Raw genomic sequence first — 23,219 nt, 5'->3', positions numbered from 1 at the left:
CATCTGCCATGGAGCCACAGCATCCAGTCCTGCCTCGAGGCCACCCTGTAAGAAGTGGGGTCTCCCAAACAGAGCAGAGGGGCTGGGGCCTCTAAGCTTCAGAGCAGCGGGGGAGGAGAGCTGTGGCCTCAAGAGATGCCTAGCGACAAGTGAGAAATCGGGGACTGGCTTTTCCTATCCCCAGTCCTCCCTCTTCTTTCAATTGTCACAGGACTGTGTTGTTAACCTACCACCTCCCCAAGCGTGAAATTTTTTGCAGAACAGAAATTCATGAAATCTGAGAATGGAAGTGAGCTAAAATAAAGAAAAAACAAAAAGACCCCATAACCGAGGCCTGCCTCCCTGAGCTCCTTACTGTCCCTCAGGGACCAGCAGCTACACCATTGTCCTCACCTGGGAGCCTTGTTGCAGCTCCTGAATCTTTGGCCACAGCCTAGCGAGGCCTTTGAGATCAGAACTTGAATTTGAAAACAGTCCCAGTATTTCATAGGAGCGTAGGATGCCTTGGCTATGTTTGGGATTAAGTGACGGACTTGGGAAGGATCTAACATTGATCTCCTCCCCCAGAATCGCTCATTCCATTGTCTGGCATGGCTCAAGCAAGTGTCATGGCTTTGAAAGTTCCCAGGCGATTCCAAAATACATTAAAGTTCAAGAACAACCACCCCAGGCTCCAGATGTTTCTAAAAAGAGTGATCTGGCTTATCAGAAGTCTACTTTAGTAGATGGTAGACACCATCTACCCTTCACTGAAAACATTTAGAGACCAGCCAAGCACCAAGCTTGGATGGTGAGTAGGATAATAATAAATGAGGCAAGTTCCTTCCCCCTCCAGAAGCTTGGACTTGTCAAGGTGAGAGCAATAGTCCTCCTTAGTGACTGGATGGAAACCCATGGTGGGCCAGTGGGACACCAAGACTCAGTGGCCACTCCATCCTGGGGACACATAGATAGGACTTCAGAGATAAAAGCTATCATTTGAAAACAAATCGTTCTAGCTAGCAACCACCAACCACATCATACACTGATGACTGAGGGAAGTGGAAGGGTAGCTGTCACACCCAGATGCTCACTGTCACTCTACATTCTTCTCACAAGAGTTTCTGAAGGCTTCGACCTATGGTAAGTAATAGGGTTGCAGAAAGGCACCAAACCTGTGCTGACACAGTCATGTGTCACACAGATCTTCCCTATTTGAGCTTGTCTCCAAGCATCTTAAGAAGTGGGTCCTTCCTCCATCTCTTCTTTTTTCTCAGAGATCTTGTCCTTTAAGTGTTCTTGTTTCTTGTCCTTTTCTTTCGTAAGTCCTCAGGCATAAGTTCCTATCCATGTGGGGATATACATGTCCACACAACAAGGTTAATAAAAAATAGGGAATCTCTCTTTGAGTTCTAATGAAAGACAGACTTCCAAAACTCATTACAATTCAGAGTGAGAAAGAGGGATGGGAAGATGTGAGTCCATTGATACTTCAGAGTGGATGAAGAAGGAATTCCTCCAGGGAGCAAACATGTCCTTTATACATTTTTTCAGGGTGTGGAATCCATTGTTCTACCACTTAGCAAAGATCTCATCCTAGAAGAAGGAAGATTTTTTTCTTCTTTCAATCCTTTTTTCAGGCCAGTTCCAACTTGTTCTAATTGACAGTGAGGAAATGTTTTCCCATAGAATTCATATTCTACATCACAGCCAGGTACTCAGGGTATCGCCAAAGCAAGCCAGGGCAGTAGTAGCAAGGAACAAAAACCCAACTAAAGTAACTTCAATGACAAAGGATGATGAAGTGCCCTGCAAAGAAGAGAGGACAAATAAGACTCAGGAAAGGTCCAGTACAGTAACTTAAAAGCCAGTACGTCTCTCTCTGCTGACTCTTCTTTCTCTTCTTGTCTCTCTTGGCCCATCAGCTCTATTCTCTAAGGTCAACTTTTTTCCATGACACAGACTATGGCTTTGGACATCTATAGGAACACATTCTTAACATTTCTTAACAAGGGAGAAAACAGTATCCTCTATACCAGCTCTAATTAGGGGCAAAATCATTTAGTGTCATTTTGACATTTTGGTGGCTGTCCCTATAGTCAGAGTAATAAAGGAGCTATGAGCTTGAGTCATAATGTCTCACCACTGTAATATGAGATGAGGTTGTAGATATAAGAAAACACTAGTCCCTGTAATTCAAATACCTATTAAGACAAAGACTAGGACATCATAGTGACCCTAGTGCTGAGCTCTGGTTTTATCTGCACCCTGGTTTTAGCTGACTGTTTCCTAAAAGTATCAGCTCTAACATCCCCAATCAATTCAGATTTCAGTCATCAAAGGAACAGAATACCTGGTAGAGGTCAATGGGAGGTGGCCCAGGCTGCTGGGACTACAAACACAAATGTCCATTACACAAATAGGTCATCCCTCAGCCTCACAATGGGAAGCCGAAGTTGAGCTCGTCACGGGCCTCCCACTTCATGTACACGCATGGAAAAGGTTCCATGTCACGATGCATGAAGGTTGCACAGTAGGTGCCACAAGACTTAGTTACCATAGTTTCTGGGATTGTTACACCGTGCCCAAATTTGGAGCTCTGAGAAGTCAAAGAATCTTGCAGCATCTTTAGAGACAACCCAAAGGAATGTAGTTTCAGAACAAAAGCCAGCATCTTCCTGACAATGACATGAAAATTACTGAATCTGTCATGTTTTTTTAGTGGAAGTGGGAGACTCATCTGAAGCCAGCAAGATTACTCAGTGTACTGCAGCAAAAACTATTACCTTATTTCCTTATTTAAAAGGACAACTGGGAGTGATGACTACTGTTAGAAGGTATTAATATTCACCTGGCTCCCACATGTGCACCCAAAATATTTCGATAGTGCCATTTTTATCAATGTCCAGGGATTTCCCCCTTATTTTGATTAATCAGACCCTAAAATCAGAACTTAAATCTTTGACCCTGAAAAAAGAGACATTTATTTCCTTTTGAGCTTTATTCTTTTGTAATACCTCTTAAAACATAAGTATCACTCTCACCAGAATTTTTGAAATGTGAGAATAAGCCAGACAGAGCTTCTCTTTGGTAGTTTTAACACAAAGGGTGTTTGATCTTAATGCACACAGTCTGTGTTCACATAAACCAAAATGAGGCGACACAAGGAGAGAACTAGTTTGTGAAAGGAAACAGGACGGGCTGCCATGGGCTAGATAAGCATCAATTGTTCAGGAAACATGCCCAGAAACTTTGAATTCCATCCTGCCTGTCCATGTGCTTTTATCTCCATTAAAGTGGCAGTTCTGCTTATTTTTGTCTGGGTTTCCTGATCCCTCGGGTTTGTCTTTGCCTGTAACACTAGCACGGGTCCTTAGTGTGCTCACTTTGACCTGTGGTGGGGTGGTGCCTTGACCTAGAAAAAAAAAGAAAAGCCTGGCTGCAGATAGAGCCTCCTCCCACTTCCAGCCATATACAGGAGGCTGAAGGGAGTACCCAGGGGGCCAAGGAGTGTCAGTGAGACCAGCAAGAATGGGTGCTAGGTGTCTGGCCCAAAGTAGGAGCTCAATTAAAAAGAATCTTTCTCTCCACTGGAGCCTAAACAGTCTCCTAGCATGCACTGGGCTCCTCGTGTTTAAGATCAAGTATAAGCTTAAAGATCTTCCAGTGTAGAGAGATATGCTAGCAGTCAGTGTTATGTAAACCAGAATGCCTGTGTACCCAAAACTCTTATTGTCACATGATATCCATCCATACAAAAATCCGTGCTCCACACATGCTTCACACTGGGGGGCATATTAAGACCTTAACATGTATACCCTCCCCTGCAAAGCCTGTTTATCTTGAAAGAAGATATTTGCATCGAATAAACAAAACACACTATTCAGTGGAAGAGACATGTTGTCTCTTTCCTGCTCACTTTAGAGTTCTCAGTTTCTTCTCACTCCTAAATTATCCTAAATTCTATGGAAATTAGATTTCAACAAACTAAGAAAAGAAAAAAGAGAATATTAACTTTCTATATGATTATCCTAAAAAGAGAGACTTAGCATGTCTTACTCTAGTTGGAAACTTCATTCAATGATGCTTTGTCAAAGCAAAATTTTGTTCATACATACAAGTTGCTGGAGACTCTTCTAGACAGTATGTCAGAAAAGACCCACGCAATAGTAGATAAATTTTCTATAGACCCAGAGGACTGAGAAAAGTGAAGGTGAAAATTGAGTCTGGAAAGTTGACCAAAATGATTTTGCCTTTAACCATCCTGTTAACGTTCAGAGAAAGCTCTTAGGCTCTGTAGCCTTCTTTAGTTAATGCAGATTCATTTAAGCTCAAAAAACTAAATGAGCCCCACATTACTTACCCATGTGAAACCATGAAGGGATGAAAGATTTTAAACAAAATGGCATCATGGAAATTACATGATATCGAGCCTACATTGGAAGAACAAAATACCCAGAAGCTTTCTTATTGTTGAGCTGCTTGGGTTGTTTTTGTTTTTAATGTTCACGGTTTTACTTTCACAACACTGAATTAATATTATTGGATGCCTTGTATCAAAACTCCCCTCCAGAATATTTTCTTTGCTATTGGCCATTATAAATCTCATCTCTATCTACAGTTCTTCCTACTTTAATTCTCTCTCTTCGCCACTCCCTGATTCTTTGACTGTCTTGCATTGTACTTCTTTTCCTAAATTATCATTTAATGCTCAACAACCCTTTATTTGCCAAGGAAAATGTCATTAATTATTCCCATTTACCCCAACTAATTATTCCCAATTTTTTCAAATGCCATGGCTGAGAACTTTAGAATTTAAATTCTTAATTATTAGACAAACCTTAAGGATTTACCTATTGTGCTTGACATAAAAAAGGGATATTTCATTTCTCTTATTTGCATTGTAGCTATTCCTTTGAATTTCTTTATTTTCATAGAATTCCATCATTGAATTTTTCCATTTTTTTAAAGGCAATTAACCAGGAAGAGAAACATTTTTCATTACGGTCTAAATTAACCCACATTTGTTATTACTTCAGTTGTTTAAAATGAAACTATCTTCCCAGAAGTATGGTTATAAGTTAAAGATATCATTTACTTCTAATCTTTAAGCAGTTCTTTGCTATTTTTAGCTACTTACTTATTATACTTGTTCTACATGAGTTTCACTTCTCATTAGTTGGTTTAATCACTAATCTTCGCTAAAAGTACAAATATAATTACTAAGCAGAAATTATCTAAATACCCAAGGACACTAAATACCTTTTTAAAGGGTATTTTCTTAGCTTAACCGGTAAGTTGTTTGAAATAAATTATCATTTCAAATATAGTAGAAAGCAGAATGGATGATAAGTTAGTCACGAGAAGCAGAAAAATTGAGTAAAAGTGAGAAATTTTGGAAACTCACTGCTTAAATTCAAAATGTATTTGAGCTTGGAACATCAGTCCACATGAGAAGACCCGTACTAGCAGAGTGAAGAAAAAAATTGAGACAATTACTGACATGATTCAGACAAAAAATAAAGATCCAAACCCAAACAATTTTGCCTACATAAATCTTGTGTTTGAATATTTTTTTGCCTGAATTTTTTTGTCTCAGTTTGTCACTTCATTTTGTTAGGCTAGCTCTGAATTAAAAATTATCTTTATGAAAATTTTCAAGTTGGATTGGTGCTCAATGTCTTCCTTATTTTGTGTTTGAAAACTAACTTATCAGAAGTTCAATCCGATGGCCCTTGAAAGTGTTGCATTTTTTTTTCTGAAGCACTATAAAAAAAATGCTTATGGTGTGCAAGCTGCTGTTTTAATTAACTTTCCTGAATTTCAAACGTCTATATTTTACTCTCTTATATGCTTTGAACTAAGGTACAGTAGATGCATTTTTTGCTTCAATACTAATTTAAGGTGTAATATTCATTTCTTTAGAGAACATTTTTGTTGTTGTGCATGCCTGGTGTTTTGTACGTTGTATATTGCATTCAGAATATTTTTTTCCTTCTCACCTATCCACAATGCAATGCCGTTCCCATGATGCACCTCTGCTTGCTGTTTACCTGTATGTTAATTCGCTTGAATCCCATTGGCCCACTGCCATCATGTGCTCGCTGCCTGTTATTAAAAGACTCAGTCGACTGCCAAAGCAATGAAGCGACCTCTCGAAGCAACTGTAGACCTGGTACTTTGACCTTTCACCTTTCGCTTTGCATGTAGCTTTTCAGAGAACCGTGAGATTTGTATTACTTGTAAAATATTGGTTGCCACCAATCATTATTAGTAACTTAAAAATGGAAAAAAAAATTCAATAAGGTGTTTTGCCATCTCATTTTCATATGTAATCTGTGAAATAAATTAATCCTAACAAATTTTAATACCTTTTCCAAAAGAGTGAAGCAAAATTTACATTACTCGGCTCAGAAAATGCTCACTATAATTCTTAATAACCTTTAAATTCAAGAAATTGCCATTAAGATAAAGAATAGGTATTAATAATAACACAAATGCTTTTTTTTCTCCCCTGTAGAATAGTCTAACCCGTTTTAAAAGCTGATGCTATTTTTTTTAATTTTCGTTTTTGTTGCTTGATAGTTTTTCTTTTCCTTAGTTGAGATGCTACTGTTTTTTTGGGTTACAGAAATCATGCTTCCGCTCTCAATAACAAATTCTCACTCATTCAACATTGCCGCTGTTTAAATTAAGGTGCATGGCAGAGGCATCTCCTTAGCTGTCATTTTATTTAAAAAAAAAAAATGTTGCAATTGATGGTCTCTGTGGACATGGAAGGTGTGTTTGCTTTAAGTTAGACATATCTTATCCAATTCTTCATTTCTAGGCCTTTCCCCCTGGTGCTCTTCATCCTTTACCAAAGAGACAAGCACTTGAAAAAAGCAACGGTGCCAGCACGACCGTCTTTAACCCCAGCGTCCTACACTACCAGCAGGCTCTGACCAGCGCACAGTTGCAGCAGCATGCAGCGTTCATCCCCACAGGTGCGTGCCCTTCCCGACCATGTCTGTGTCCTCGTGCCCTTCCGGTCATGTGCTTTCTTCTCATTTCTTTAAGCTGTTCGGTGGCATCTTGTTTGCATCTAAAGGGTGCAATACAGCTGAGATGTATCATTGTCCTAGATACTAGATGTCTTGACCTTGCTTTGAAAGCTAAGGGCCGTTAGGATTCTAAAGCCAAATATTTTATAGGGCTAAGCGTCAGAGCAGTTAGGACTTTTGCTTTCATGTATTTACACAGCCCTGTAAAAATTGCTTATGTGAATAAGGCTTTATGTGTGACAATTTGTCCTTAACGCTGAATGATCTAAAAATAGCAATTCCAGTAAATACTAACCTTTTTTTCTATTTCTATTCAGAACACTAAAAAAAAAAAGAGGCTATTCCAATTAAAATAATTCTCTACTCATATTTTTATATCCATTCTCTCTCTCTCTCTCTCTCTCTCCATCCTTCTCAACATTCACCAAGTTCACAAATATATATGTATATATGTATGGGACTTTTCTCCTCCATTTCTGAGGCAGTGCTGATGAGTTGAGGTAGTATGGTACAGTAACTTCTCATTCCACTGAGAAATCAGTTATTTTAACCATAGGATCTCAGAGTTTAAAGGATTCTTAGTGATCTCCTCAAATAATTGACTATTTTACAGATGAGAAAACTGAGGCCTCCCTCAATGAGCAGGGACTTTCCAAGGTGGCACAGCTAAGAACCATCTAGAACCTGGTTCCCTGGGCCTTATCTAATTTACATAGCATGACATGGCCCACGGGAGTCCAAGAATGGATTCCACAGAGCTCTCTGAACAAATTAGATCAAAAAATCAAAAAGATTAAAGATCAAATAGATACATGTGAAGAAAAAAGTGCGTGTCAGCTCTCCCTGGTTTTTTACTCACTTCCCTGAACACAGACACAGATGTACACACACACACACACACACACACACACACACACACACACACACACACACCATCCACAAACACAGTGAGCTTAGCTTGGCTGTGGTTTTTGCTTTATACTCTGTGTTAGAAGCAGGACATGACTTCAACATCAGTGAGAATATCATCCATTGAATATTTTATTTCAAAAGTCAAAATTCTTCATCCCACAGTAGTGAGTGGAAGGTAAATATAGACAGATAGTAATTTCAGTGAAAGGAACTTATTGATCCTAATACATGGCTATTGTTCATTTTCTATATTCCAAAGCATATCTGGAGCAGGATCAGAGGTAGATAAATATTTCTGTAATATCCTTCTTAAAAAATGTATACTTTAAAAAATCTGTTAAACCTGTAAACAACTATATTTATTATATCAAAAATAAATCAGGTCAGCAAAATGATTTTTAGGGTTTAGTTTTCTTATTTTTAGGTCTGCACCTACCCTAAAGTAAACCCATAGACCTGTAGAGAAAATCTCTAATTCAGTCTATACCAGGGCTTCACTCTTGCCCTATTTCAACCCTAACTAGTGACTATGCACTGTTGTCACATAGAAGCATTAGTACTTGTCATGCACTTGAAAAAACATAATGGTGAAATAGTTACTGCAAGGTCAGCTTGCCCCAGGGTCCTGTGTGGTTTCTACAAATTTCTCTTCATAGACCTCTTGGCCACTAGATATTTTAAGAGCGATAAAACATGACAGAGAGGAAAAACATAAAAGACATGTTTGTTTCTGAAGAATAGATAATAGTGTCATGACCATGTGCTGGAACTCCTTATGACACCCTGGACCGAAGCCTCAGAGACTTACAAGCCCTCTTACACATGTGATACTCCAATCCAATGAAGCCTGAGTGGCAAAATCACTGAGAGAACCCCCCTCTCAGATGATTCGTCTAGAAGCCTCTGAAGTCTGTCCAAAGCAAGGGTGAAAAACATCCCTTACGCGAAAACCTGGCACATCTCATGTTAAAGACTGGTATTGGCTCTGCTGTGGTTGTGCACTTCCACCCTCTGGTGGATCCTCTAGGAACAGCTCAGATGTTTCAATAACCCTCACACAGTTCACGGAAACCACTAAATCCTAGGAATTAGAAGTGTTACCGTTGGTTACATGATGTAAAGATCTTAGGGGACCTACATGTGCATCTCATGTTCTGAAACGGTATTTCAGCTGCTAAGAAACTTTCACGTTCCTCTTAAGTGATGAAAGAGAGAAGAATGTAATTCAAATAAAATTAACATAAGCTTTCTCCCACTTAAAAGCTGTAGCAGAAATGTCAGTGTTTATGGTAGACTGAGTTCTTATTTCAGGGTTTCTTTCTTATAAACCACATTTTCAACCTTGTTTTGTAAGTGGTAATGATAATGATTACTCTGTGTTAATCCTGGTTGTTTTTAAACCTCTGCAAATCAAGTGATGATGTTCAAAACTAGTTTTGTAATTTAGCAGATGGTGGACCCATTGTTTTTAAAGGGATACATTATTTTATTTTTCTGTAAATGTCTTATATAAGCAATTATTAGAAATACGAGGCAAAAGCATTTTTTGTTCTCCTGAAGGGTTACCTTCTCTTGAAAGGCCATAGCAACATTTTTTAACATGCTACTAAAATTCTCCCATGTGAATTTGGATTTTAGGAATTCGGCCTCCAGGCCATAAAGATAATAACATAAAATATCAGAGAAAACATGGGGTTCTTCACCAAAACCATACTAAGATAATTGGCTTCCTGTTGATACCCTCGCACATTGGCAGTGGGTAGAATTTTTCCCTTTTTTTTTTTTCTTTTTTGATAGTTATACCTTTTCTTTGCTATGTTAGGAAAGTGGCAAAACCATACACACTTACAAAAAGAACAGCACAATCACTCTTGGCATTTCTCTGACAGGTTTATTTGGAGTTTCCATGAGTGTTCTTATGGACAGAATCTCATTATTCTTCAAGGTGCTGTAGTTCTGTTAGCAGAAAGCATAATTTGCATTTTGCAGATGGAAAAACTGAGACTGTGTCTATATTTAAAGTGGTGTATAAAGCTAATAGGTTTATCTAGCTAGATTTTATTTATCTAGATTTTTATCTAGATCATTCTGGCTCACAAATACTAAAGATGAAATATTTGGTGCAACTGAAGCAGAAAATAGTTGAGGAGGCTTGTTCATAAATTTAGCACCCTTGTGAATGTTTCATCTGGCCAGAACAAAGGCAACCCACAGGATTCTTCCCTAATTTGTTTTCATTACATTCGAAGCAGAAAATAAGTCATACAGGGGAATGTGTGAACCCCAATATTGCCCAAAGATGAGAAACTATAAATGTTACAACATGAAAGATTTAGCCATGTTTTGTACAAACTATGTTCACATTAAAAATAATAATATTTATTTATTCCATTCAATTCAGCAAACATTTCTTGGTATGTTCTGGGTTCCAGAGATGGTAATGAGAATGCAGTGAGCCAGAATGAGGTTAAAACCAAATACAATGCACAGCAAGAAGGATGAGCCAAGGGTTTGAGCATTGCTGTTTAAGGATGAAAGAGGGAGAAGCAATGTGTTTTTTCTTCAGCATGCAGCAGGTGGTGGTCCAAAGCATATGGAGAGAGAAGACTTTCCAAAGCAGGACAGAGTTGCTTAAGACTTAGAAAGAGAGATGAGAGTTTTACCATTGAGAGAAAAGCATTCCAGGCAAGAGTGGGAAGAGTGTCTTTGAAGAGTAGTGTGAAGGACTCTCAGGGTTTGGGGGGTAGAAAGGAGGAGTCGGGTGCAAAGCCTTGTGACTTGCAAAGAAGAGAAAGACCAGAATCTGGCATGGAGTAAGAGAGCCACCAACATGGAACAAGCTAGGTGTTTCCAAAATTCACATCTCTCTTAGGCTCAGTAGAGAGAGAGGCTCATTGAATTAGTTTGGGTGAACATTTCGCCACATCCAGGATCAAAGCCAGAGTGATACAGCCAGTACCAGTCAAGCATGGCTAAAAAGAGCTGCTAGTGATTGTTTCATTTCTGATGACATTCACACACGTTTTATAGGAAAGCACTCCCATAAAGCCTGTCCACAGTGGAACAAGGGACTCAGAGGGGATTCTGATCAGGGTAACTTTGAATCCAGCTGACTTTAAAGTGAAATCATTCACAAACAGGGTGCTTCAATACATTTAAGGGGCAAATTTCTCCCAACACACCTCTTACTGATACCTGAGAATATGTATCCAATATATGTGCCTAGTAGACCTAGCCAGACACGATCTCTGCCCTCCTGAGTTAACAAGAGAGGAGGAGAGATAGACGTTCAACAAACACCCATCTAAAAATGTAATTAATATTTAGAGCACTCTGAATGAAAAGGCAAGGTTAAAAAAGAAAACATTTAGATAACTTAGGGATATAGGTAAAAGAAAAGTTGGACAGTTTTTTGAAGACATGACATGTACTTCAAGACCTAGAAGATGAAAAGAGGGGGTTAAGTTTATTCTAGAAAGAGTGTATAGCTTGTGGAAAACTCAGAAATCGGACAAAAGTGTGATGTGTTAAGTTCAAAGCAATGAAAAGCTAATCATTCTGGATCCGGGTACCAGGGAAGACAAGTGTAAGACAGTCTGGGGAGGTAGTCAGAGCCAGGGCCTCAGGGGACTTCATCCCCAAAGAAGTAGAAGCCAGTGAGTCAGAGGACTGATCAGGCCTGCATGGGGAGAGATGGTCTGGACTAAGGAGGGAAACAGTGAGGACATTGTCACATAGCTGTGATTACAGATGATAGACTCTGGGGCTGGAGAAGTAGCAGTAGTGATGGACAAACAGCCAAAGGCAACCTTCATTTCAGAAGCAGGCTGAGTGTCTTGTTGGTGAGTTGGACCCAGGAATGTCACAAGGGGAAGTGACATCAGGCATAACTTTCAGTTCAGGCTGGAGTGCTGCATGGATGGTGACGTCCTCCAGATATTTCCTGAGGTGGACAAAGAGACTCTGTGGGAAAGAGCAAAGTTTGGAAATGTTAAATTGGGGACACTTGTGGGACCCAAGTAAAAGCTCCAGGAGAGTAATAAGATGAAGATGAAGTGACTCAGGGCTCAGAAAAGAGATCTGGAAAGAACACAAAATGTGGAAGCCATGAGCTCATTGACAGTTTTTAAATGTATGGGTTGAAGGACACCCCAGGGGACAACTTGAGAAGATGTAGAGATCGAGAGTTCTGGAAAGGACAAGGATCCAGTGGGAAGAAGTTGCCTGAAAGAAAAGTCTGTGTGTGTATGTGTGTGTATGTGTGTGTGTGTGTGAGAGAGAGAGAGAGAGAGAGAGAGAATGAGAAAGAGAGAGTAGGATGCGCTCACACGTTTGTTGAAGAACTCAGTAGTAGCCCTCTTTTCTTTCCAGGTAACAGTGTAGGGTGTTGAAGGGCTCAGCAGAGACAGTAGGAATGTGCACACATCCAATTCTTCTAGGTTCACAGAAGGCAGTTCTGAAACTTTAAGCGGATATGCTTTCATTCATAAGAACTCCCTCTCTGCTCTGACACCTACATATCATGTACTTTCTTCAGTTATCAAATCCATATATTGCCTTGGTTTTCATTCCAAGGAGCTGAACCAGTGGTGATAATTCCCCAAAGCTCTCAATAGTCTTCAGTCCTCCACAATAAGCATTACCATGCCTCGTCAGAGTTTTGTGATTCATGTACCTTAGTAAGACCACCCACAGGTGAGGCAAATCTTCCTAGGGAAGGGCTGAGATCCCTCTCCTTTCCTCCCACCTACCTACTTAGACACCAGCTTAAGATTTCCTACAAGTCTTGCAAAAGCCTCCCTCAGGGATCAATTTGCAGTCACCATGACAAAACCCCCTAGCCTGGGTCCTATCAGCCCCAAGTCTGCATCTGCATGATTTTGCTTCCACGAGGTTTAGACTGCATTGCTAGTGCCACTCCTTTATCACACCTACACTCAGAGCAGATGTCAGGCATCACAGACAAAAGTCCAGGAATCACACTCTGCCTAGGTTACTGACTTTCAAGCAGTAATCTAAAATTTCCCTGCCCAGCAAGCCTTTGAGTTGGAAGATATAAAATCTTTATTACAGTTCTTATTTTCACATTGATCTCAACACAAGTTGTTTGATAGTCAGTCAATCAATCTTTTAATGAAACAAGTGCAGCATCATCTAGTGATTGTAAAACCTGACTAGCGGTTAGGAATAGAGTTCTATTTATAGCTTTGCCCTTGACTCACACTATTCACGACCTTGGAGGAGTTACTATGCCTCAGATTTTTCATCTGTAAAATACCCATTTCTCTATCTTGGAGGATTAACTTGATAATGTCTGTAAAATATTTTGAGGTCTTAAAGGAAGGACACAATGGGATTATCATGTGTCATTCTTACAAGAACCATGTCGATGTATAGGAATAGAAAGTGTGAAAAGTAGTCTAAGAGCAAGCTTGGAATATTATTGGCTTAAAATAAGTCAGATATATTTGTGTCTGTACTGACAGTGTGAATGGCCCTGAAAAACTGTGTTAACTAACCCTACTTATTTCTGGTTGTGCTTCAATCTCACTTTGAATGTTAACTCTAAACCGCTAACCTGTTTCTTTCCCTTTATTCACTTTTTCCACCCACCATTGCATGACATCAGGGTCACTTTTGTGCATGACACCCGCTACCAGTATTGGTAGGTTTCAACCTTTTTTATTTGTCTTTTATATGATGTACAATACCTTCACTTGTTTGAAATTTATTTCAGAGATGGTAGAAATTCTTTAGGGAGTAGTAGATCTGAAGGCTTATTTGGCTTTAGAGTTAACATAGAGATTTCTTAAAGATGTACTTGTATATTTAAGAAAATGACTGTTTTAATGTGACTTCTTGTGTTAGAACAATCACTACTACCAAGACATAAAACCACAAGTACAGGTCTACTCTTTAATGATTTGTGTTTTGTTTCTCTTTATAGTTTATGGTATAGCATAAGGAAAACAGAGAGGCAGGCTGATTTCATCAATGTTTTAAAGTTTCATAGTGGTGTGCCCTTATCTCCTCTTTGCTGTGTGTTAGAGTTATCAGAGTTTCCCAGAAGTAATTATTTTTTTGAAAAAAAAATTATACATGGATGTATTTGGAAACAAAATGTCAGAGCTGCATTGCTTGATTATCTTTTTAAAGTGTTGACTGGTTTGGGATGACTTTTGTGTACCTCCACATTCCCTTAAATTTTCGTAGTACATTGCTATCCACTTATCAAAGCCATTGTGCAAACGTCTGTCGTTAGCACATATGGATTAGTTCTACTTAGAGTCCAAAAAAGCAAATGCTGGCACAATGTTATCTGGCTGTCTAAGAGCAACTATGTTAGAATTTACATCAAGGTCATGATTTCTGTTTTGCTGTTCATTGATCAAAATAAAACACAATCCATAGCAATTGCAGTTTAGATAAGTGACCCTAAATTGTTTTAAAAATTCAATTTAATCACAATAAATTCCAGAGAACATCACATCCCAAATTAGAACTACACATTGTGCCTTTGATGTTCTAGGATTTATGAATTTATTCTCTGTTTGATTATCATATATTTTCACCTCATTGGATATGACCTATCATAATTTTCAAAACTTCCATTATGATTTGGGAATGTCTGTTGTTTGAAATAAAATGTTTATAAATACATCAACCAAAGTAATCTGCTTTGGCCTTTCTGGGAATCACTGATTATGTTTTTGAACTTCCTTTAATTGTACTTGTAATAAGCTATTTTCCCTTTTTTATTTCTCTCCCATGCTTCCTTGCTTTGCATTGTGACTGCATGCCATCTGCTGGTTTAACCCATGATGGCTTGCTGCTCTGATATTCACCATGCCAATACCACTTCTCTTACCATAATGCTACACCCTCCTGTTCATTGCTCCCATGGTTCCCCTCCTGAAAGTACCCATGATGCACAGCGCTACGTCCGCCACTGTCTCTGCAGCAACAACTCCTGCAACAAGTGTCCCCTTCGCAGCAACAGCCACAGCCAATCAGGTTTGCTCCTTTTAAAGCTTTCTTTCACAAATCCCAAACTCTAAATGAGTGCTGATATTTAAAAAAAAAATTCTCACCGAGAATTTTTTTTTCATGTTTATCCATCAAATTTTATTTTTTTAATTAGTTTATAGCAAGCATTTACAGACAGGTTGCACTTATTTAGAGTTAACATTTACTGCAAATAATGATGTAGCTATGTTTTGTGTTGCACTGTTTGTTTTCGTACCTAATATTGTGTAATTAACCTGACAGGCTGACATTCCTTTTAGTGCAGCGTTTGTGAATTGCCACATTAAAAAAAAATAGTAGAGGCACACCCGTGGGTGCTCCAAAGCTGACTCTGCTTTGACTCAGTTCACTCAGACCTCATCTGTGGTGGAGAAAAGTCTCCCCTTTTCCCTAAGTGTCAAATTGAGGTCTGAATAATGCTTGTTAATACTGACATTGGTCACAGGTACCTCAAACTCACTCGACCACCTGTTCAGATAGCGGCATGACAGCCGTGCATCCTGGAAGGAAGATTGAGTGCCCCTGGGTTCAAAAGGCTGATGATAGCTGGTTAAGGGAGTTTAACCCTGTTGGTTTAGTGCATATGCCAGTAGGACCATGGGTTATTTCCTACTGTGTGGTCACAAGCTGACAGCATCCCTGACCCCACCAACCAGCTTACACACATGCACTGCAGGTCACAGGGAGCCGAGTGTGAGATGACTGAGCAGAAGCTCTTACCTGGCTTAGAACAGCCTTTACTGTGCATGCCCTCCCTTCAGAGAAGAAAAATTTTGGTTTTTTGTTTAGTTTTTGTGTTTTGTTTTGTTTAAATTAAAATGACTATGCTAATAAAAGATGGAAATAAGACTGGGGGAAAAAACAAAGGGCCAGGCTAAGAGGAAAATGGTAAGTTGAGTATTGGAGGGCAGGGTGTCAGCATAGATGGCACCCTGCACCCTGCAGGCTGGCAGAGCTGATCTGTGCTCAAGTGAATGTGGGACCCCCAGGTCCTAGGCTTCTTCACTAAAAAGAGAGGTGTGAATACATGGAACAACAGGAATAAATGCCTACAGTGCCCTCCAGGTGATGAGGAAGCAGGAGGTAGCGAGGCAGAGGTGAGTGAGGAGTCAAACAGGCAACACAAAGGCAATAGAAACTCCTTAATGACAGTCCTTCAGCTCTTCACTGCACTTCCTTAAAGTGCCAGTCTGTCCCCTGAGGAACACCGACAGCTTCCTAACCAGGAACACACAGGAAGGAGAAAGCCTGTTTGCATCCTTCCACTGTTAGATTCTAGCACCTGTTCTCACTTGCTTATTCTTTTGGGCTAAACCCAGGGCCTCAGGCACACTTGCTCAACAACTTGAGCCACGCTTAGAGCCCCCTGGTTTTTTTGTTTTTGTTTTTTGTTTTTTGAGCTAAGATCTTCCTAACAATGCCCTGGCAGACCTCAAATCATGGTCCTCCTGCTTCTACCTCCTGAGTAGCTGGGATGACAGGTGTGCATCACCATGCTTGACTTACCTGCTCATTGATCCAATTTGTGTTACAACAATCCCTTCCTGAGTGAAGAAGTTTGAAGTTACAATAAGACTCGACCTATTCTTTGTTGCAAGTTGAGCGTTTCTGATGCTTAGAGCCCTTTTCTAAGAAAGGAAGGGAGGCCATGATAAAGAAGTACTTTAATGTTTTGAGATAAATTCCTTCCTGTATTAAAAACATTTGCTCCTGTGTCATATATATTTTTCAAGCCTGGTGGTTCTTTGACTCCATTTGATAGAAAGAAAAAAAAAAAGAGATTGCAAATGTATGTGTAGGTTTTTGTATGTGTGTAATGAGGCAAAGATAGGAAACAGGGCTATTGAGAAGCTAAAATAGATCCCTTTTAGTGGGTATGATTGGTAAAAGAGTCAACAAGTTCAACTTCAGTGTAATTCAAAGAAATGTAATTCACAGAGTACCTGACTAGCTTCGAGAATGTTCTTTGCCATCAGTCACATGTGATAGTTGCTGCTGAATTGCACATATGTGATGAAAGTCCTGCAGCCACTCTTGATGAAGCTCTGCTTGCACACAAAAGCCACTATAAAATAAATCATTGCAAACGAAAATTTTCAGACAGGCTATTCTTTATATATTTTCAGCAAGTTTCAAAGAACAAAGAACTTAGAAATTCATTTAGCACCTGAGAATAGGAAAGTCAAAGATTGTTAATGACTGTGAAATAACAGGTTATTATCTTAAGATTTCACCCTTTAAACTCAAATTGGAATAGGTCCATGTGAAATACAAAAGTCATTTAAACATTATGAACCTCAAGGTTTTCTGTTTGTGAAAGGAAGAATAGAAGTAGATGGTCTCTGAGATGATGACTGTTGGGCTAGTCCCAAAACACACGGTCACAGAAGTAAACACAAATGGATGGAGAGTGAAGCTAAGAGTACAGAATGCATAAGATAAGCATCCTGTTTTCCTGTCCTTCCCGGAGCTGCCATTAGCACAAAATGTAGTTGGTCTTTGGCTGGTTTTGGGTTAATTTGATCCATTCAGATTGTCAGTTCAAATATTTCAAATCTCATAGGCATGAGAAAGAAGGTGGACTAAAACTGTCTATGGCAGCTTCTCTGGTCCAGTGTAATTTTTTTTTGTTTCCCAATAAGGAGCCACACAGAACAAGCAAGCAATGCATAAATCCATCCTTGGGTCAAATCACCAACAAAAGTTTTCATTGAATTTTTATAGGCTAGTGTTTTGAAATTAAATAAACAGAATCCAAAATACATCTGAGAAATATAAAAATAATTTTGGTAGTTTAGCCCTGGAAATATATAAACAAAAACACAATAAGCAAGTGTGCTATGATCTCTTTCCTGTTTTAAGTAAGGTCTTTTGAGTTTTAACATATAAACCATACATACCTCATAATAATAATAATAATATTAAATAATATTACAAGCAACTTATTATATAAGGCATGATTCTTAACTCTCTCATATATTATATATCATATGTTTGATTCTGCCATATACTGTGTGAAAGGATATGGATATATAAATATGGACATTTCTGGAATTCTTCCAGTAGTTTTATGAGATAGGTACACTGTTCATCATGCCCATTTCATGAATGGTAAAACTGAAACAAAGCTTAACCACATTAACCAAAGTTGCACAGTTAATAAATGGTCCTGCTAGAATTTAAACCAGAGGCCTCTTTCTTAACAACCATGATACACTCTATCCACTCTCTACATAATTATAAATACACCAAAGTCACTTCTTTCACATATAATACTGCCTGTTGAATGAAACTTGAAATCAACAAAGTCCGTGGCTATGGGAGAAAATGAAGATGTCTTGCTAATACAACTCAAACAGCTTAATTGAGAATGTGAACTCTATTTGATCATGGCTGCCATATACACATATAACAGCCAGCTCACATTTAGAAACTGTATAGTTGACCTTACTGATTCCGTGTGATATTATACTCAGTGGATATGATCAATTTCTATAGAAGAAACCTAAGAAAGAGTTAGTCATTGTTCTTAGTGAAGTACGTTCATGGGCACCTTTTGCCATAGACTTTATTCCTAACCTCTGCTAATCTCCAAATAGCTTGTAACAAGCAAAATCATAAAAGAAAAGTGATAGTAACAAGCCAGGTGCTGGTGGCTCACACCTGTAATCCTAGCTACTTCGGAGGCTGAGATCTAGAGGATCAAGTTTCAAGGTCAGCCCTGGCAAATAGTTCAGGAAACCCCATCTCCAAAATAACCACATCAAAATGAACTGGAGGTATGGTTCAAGCAGTAGAGCACCTCCTTTGCAAATACAAAGTTCTGAGTTCAAACCCCATTCCCACTCAAAAAGAAATGATGGAAATATACATGTAAATTAGTTTCGTCCCCCTAACAAAGACAAGAATGGGTAAATAGATGCCTATATTGAAACAAATTTAGAGTATACATTAGAAGATGTTGAGGTAAGTAGCTTAGTACATGGATTAACTAGTTTTTACATATTATAAGAAACTTCATGTATCAAGAATGCATATTAAATTCCTATAACTTCAGTGATTATAGAACTTCATGCTGTAATTGCTTTTTTAATTTCAAAAAATCCTTTAATTATTTCAAAGGGGGAGGGAATAATTTCCAAATAAGTATATTTTATGTTTTAGATTCTTCATTGAGATATGGAGATTATCCAGTTCACATGATAGCATCCTTACACACCCAAATAAAATACAATTTGTACTGAGTGTTCCCTGGGCCTTCTGCCCCTGCCAAAAGTACTTCTTCTATCTTCTGAATTCTACCAGGACTTTGGACATCCTTTAATCATCTTCATTAGATAGAAAGACAAGTGCAAGTGCAAAAGTTGGGGGGAGTATAAAGTTTAGCTGGAGAAGAGCCAGTGATCTCACTGGGCAGAATACCAGACTATGGGAGTGGCTCTAACGTGTGTCTGACTCTGACTGAGCAGGACCTTAATGGCCAGGCTGAAGGGTTCAGCCTGTTTGGCTACTGAAGGGTTTTTAAGCAGGATAGTGATGGAAACTGAACAAATTAAGACTGAGCAGATAGAGTTGAGGCAGGAGAGTCTACATAGACCATTAAAAGGATTTTTTAAAAAGAAATTTTTATTCTTTTATTTTTGGCAACACTGGGGTTTGAACTCCAGGCATTACATTTGCTAGGCAGGCACTCTACCACTTGAGCCATGCTCCCAGCCCTTTTTGTTTTAGTTATTTTTCAGATAGGGTCTTGGTCTTGCACTTTTCCCCAAGGACCCTCCTGGAACCTCAGTGTTCCTACCTACAGCCTCCCTGTAACTGGAATGACAGGCACCTGCCTCCACATTGGACTGTCAGTTGAACTGGCTCTTGCAAACTTTTTGCCCAGAGTTGGCCTCAAACTGCAGTCCTCCTGATCTCAGCCTTCCAAGTAGCTGGAATTGCAGGCATCAGCCACCACACCCAACCAGTTAGGAGTTTTAATAAGAGCCCAAACTGGGACAGCGACTGCTGGTAAGTGGCCTGCTTTGTCTTACTTTTGTCCATTACATAGGGAGACTACTTTTTGCCAATGAGAAAGACCAAACCATTTTTGTGTGTTAGAAAAACCTATCTAGCCAAATAAATGTCCAAATCTATCCAAATAAATGTCAGGTGGCACAGACTAAGATGTGTGCTGGCATGAAAGTCTTAGCCACAGGAAGTTTCTTCTTGGGACCTGAACTCAGTCCCAGGGTGATAGCAGGGTGGCCTCACTGGTCAGAAGCCTGTGGTATGTCCCTGGCTACCTCAGTGAAACTCGCAGCTACCCAAGCTCAAAGCCCCCCAGGCCTGTACTTGAAAGAAAATGTCCTTGACACATGAAGAGACTCCACACAGCCCATGTCTCCACAGTCCAACTTTCAGGACAGTGAGGGCCATTATCCATCCTATTCATTCTGCTTTGTGAACCTATGTGAGGAAAAAATCCCTACAGATTAGACATTGGGAGTCTTTCCGGAACACCCACACAGTGCCTTAAAAACTGCAAAGTCAGATGATGCTTCTGGCGATGTTAACAACCGTTAATCACATCTCCATAAGTGCTGACTCATGTGTACTGTTATGAGGTCACAAAGCCTTGTCACATCTACTGAACCTTTCTCCAAAGAGTCAGTCTATTCAGTAGAGGGTTGACTTCTGTAAAAGTTTATTGAAAATTACTGATAATATATTGTACACACGTGGCCAGCTATTTGAGTATCTGATAAGCCAGGAACTTTCAGTATACAGATATGGCAGATAGAGGTTTGCTATATATGATAATAAAATTCAACAATATCTTATTAGAAAAATAAAGTAATTAAAATAACCAGAATTATATCTTATGCTTTATCTGGCCTGCTATGAGTTAATAAAGAGGGAGAGAAAAATGTCAAAAGCATTCCACTTCATCACCCACTTATGCATGTGAGCACCACTTCAAAGCTCCTTGTATGTAAGAAATCCAAAAACGTAAGGTCACATTTTACTTACTGCACAACACGGTTTTATAAAATATCTATTATTCAAGACCATCTGTTGGGACTATATTCAGAAAAATGTAGGAGGTATTCAACATTCCCTGCTATTCACCACTTGACCCATTTTGGGGCTTGTGTTTGTTTCACTGGGTTCTGCAAGGCCCCAGTGTGGGAGGAGAAGCTTCCTTCACAACTTTCTCCTGAAATACAGGGCAAGTAGCCATCCTCTGTGTGATGATCGAACTGTGAAACACTCCTTTCCTACAGTCTGCTTGTCCCTGGGGGCAGAGCAGAGAAAGCAGCTCAGCCTCAGGTATATGTTCTCCAAAAAAAAAAAGCAGAGGCCAGAACTGTCAGAATCCAGCCCTTGCAAACAGCACTCGGGGCTAAGATGTCTCTTAATGTCATACTGCCAAAGCAACTGAACCACCTTGAACTTTTCACTTTTATTCTGACTGTAGAGAAAGGGTTTGGTTTCACAAATGGATCTGGTTGCATCAAATGAGGCAGAATTGCCTTGTCAAATATTTTGTAGAGAAGGCGAGCCTGAGTGTGCATGTGTGTATGTGTGTCTGTGTGTAATTGAGATTGAAGCATACTGTAAAATAAACCAAACTATTAAAAAATGCAGCATTTGCATTTAGTTAACATTGGCAGGTTTTCACTAGGCAGCCTGGTTTGGGAATGCAGATTTACTCCTAGTAGGGTCAAAGGAAAGTTGTTAAAGTCAGGGTGCTCTGCCAGTCTTCGGTGGACGTGGGTCTATAAGAACAACACACTGGCAGATGAATTTTTGTCTTTAAGAAATCAGAAAATAAGGCAACAATAGACCTTTTATTTTCCTGCCTCAGAAGCAGCTGCTTTTCAGGACTGCCATGAGGTTTAATTAATAAATGTCTTTGCAGATTCTCTAAGGAAAGGCTAAGTTATGTAACTGTTGTGATTTGGTCCAGCTTCATTTTTCATGAATAATTTATACCTTATGGTGAGAAGCTTGGGTAGAATGCTTTCAGATATAGCACCTAAAGACATAATATCAGTTGCAATTTTGTGCAGCTGAAGAGAAAAATGTCAAGAATCCTATGTGAAGCTTTCCAGCCTGGTGGCTTGTCCTACTTACTATACCTCAAGTCCCACTTTCTTTTGCATTTTGATGGGCTATGGGGGAATCTTTTTGGATTGAAAAGTCATATTCCCTCTAGTATTTTGGCTTTTGTGGATGGTAGTAAAGCCATGCCCCATTTCTCTAATTTTAGGGTTCCTACTTTGAGCAAAACAAATAGCTTGTGTATTATTTCCAGCTCTAGATTTGTAAGGGAAGAGAGATGTTAGCTGCAGTAATGGACTTCAGACCCATTTTCAAGGGTTGAGTGAGGATTGAGGTCTCATTCTTTGTAAGAGCTGCTGTTAGAATAAACATGCACTCAGAGCCACTTATACTCGTGCTGTGCCAGTGCTGCCTACCTTCTCGCACGTCAACTACATGCTAGGGAAGTGACCAGCCTTTCTGTGCTGGTGGGTGAGGACCAACTTCAGTTCCACTTATATGATGCCACTGTGTGTCATGGACAAATGGGCTTCAGGTCTGGTCGCTCAGCCCCTTCTAGCCTTCTCTCCGGGTCACATGGCTGGAAGTAGTGACTTCCAAGGCCAATTATATCTAAGTCTGCAGCTCATTCCAGAGTCCACTAGTTGGGGCTGATGCTACAGATATTCAGGAGTTCTCTGCCTCTTCAAAGATATGTGAATTGATTGGAGTAAGTCATTAAAAAAAACTCCCCAATATATAAATATCACTTTATAGGAAATAAGATCCATGGTAGAGCTTTATCCCTAAAATGGCCATGGACATGGCTCTGAGAAGTGTAGGAAGGACAGATACAGGCCAGTTAGTAATTTAAAGGGTAAAGATGAGGGTGGGGTCAAAGAAAAAGGGACCAGCATACCACTTTATACATGTTTTCGCCTTTATCTCTGTCAGATAGGCTCTGCTTTTCCCTTTTACACATAAAGAAAACAAATCTGAGACTTGGTCACAGTGCTAATTAGCAGTAAAAGCCTGCATTTGACCTCAAGTCTGTCTTATCTTGAAGTCTGTGTTAGATTTCCATCACTCTGACAAAATACCTGAAATGGCCAATGTAAAAAGAGGAAAGGTAAATTTTGTCTCACAGTTTTGAGAGTTTCAGTCCATGATCAGTTGGCCCATTGCTTTTGGGCCTGTGGCAAGTTAGAATATCATGGTAGAGTGTATAGC

The 23,219-nt window shown here is 39.4% G+C and overlaps 1 protein-coding gene across 11 annotated transcripts in view; it reads left to right on the top strand.

The window, feature by feature from the left end:
* Nucleotides 1-23,219, top strand: part of Mbnl2 (muscleblind like splicing regulator 2) — a 144,232-nt gene that overhangs the window by 104,232 nt on the left and 16,781 nt on the right. For 2 of the 11 annotated variants that reach the window (XM_074043107.1, XM_074043106.1), the window contains exons 6-8: nucleotides 6,101-6,154; nucleotides 6,809-6,965; nucleotides 13,564-13,599. In XM_074043107.1, coding sequence (XP_073899208.1) covers nucleotides 6,101-6,154; nucleotides 6,809-6,965; nucleotides 13,564-13,599 — 247 coding nt within the window. Of the gene's footprint in view, nucleotides 1-6,100; nucleotides 6,155-6,808; nucleotides 6,966-13,563; nucleotides 13,600-14,853; nucleotides 14,949-23,219 lie in introns of all 11 variants that reach the window. The other 9 variants (XM_074043114.1, XM_074043112.1, XM_074043113.1 and 6 more) reach the window with 7 other exon arrangements.

This window comes from Castor canadensis, chromosome 10, assembly GCF_047511655.1.
Source record: "Castor canadensis chromosome 10, mCasCan1.hap1v2, whole genome shotgun sequence".
NCBI lineage: Eukaryota > Metazoa > Chordata > Mammalia > Rodentia > Castoridae > Castor > Castor canadensis.
Note: the sequence above shows the minus strand (reverse complement) of the source record. Positions and strands in the feature narration are given on the sequence as shown.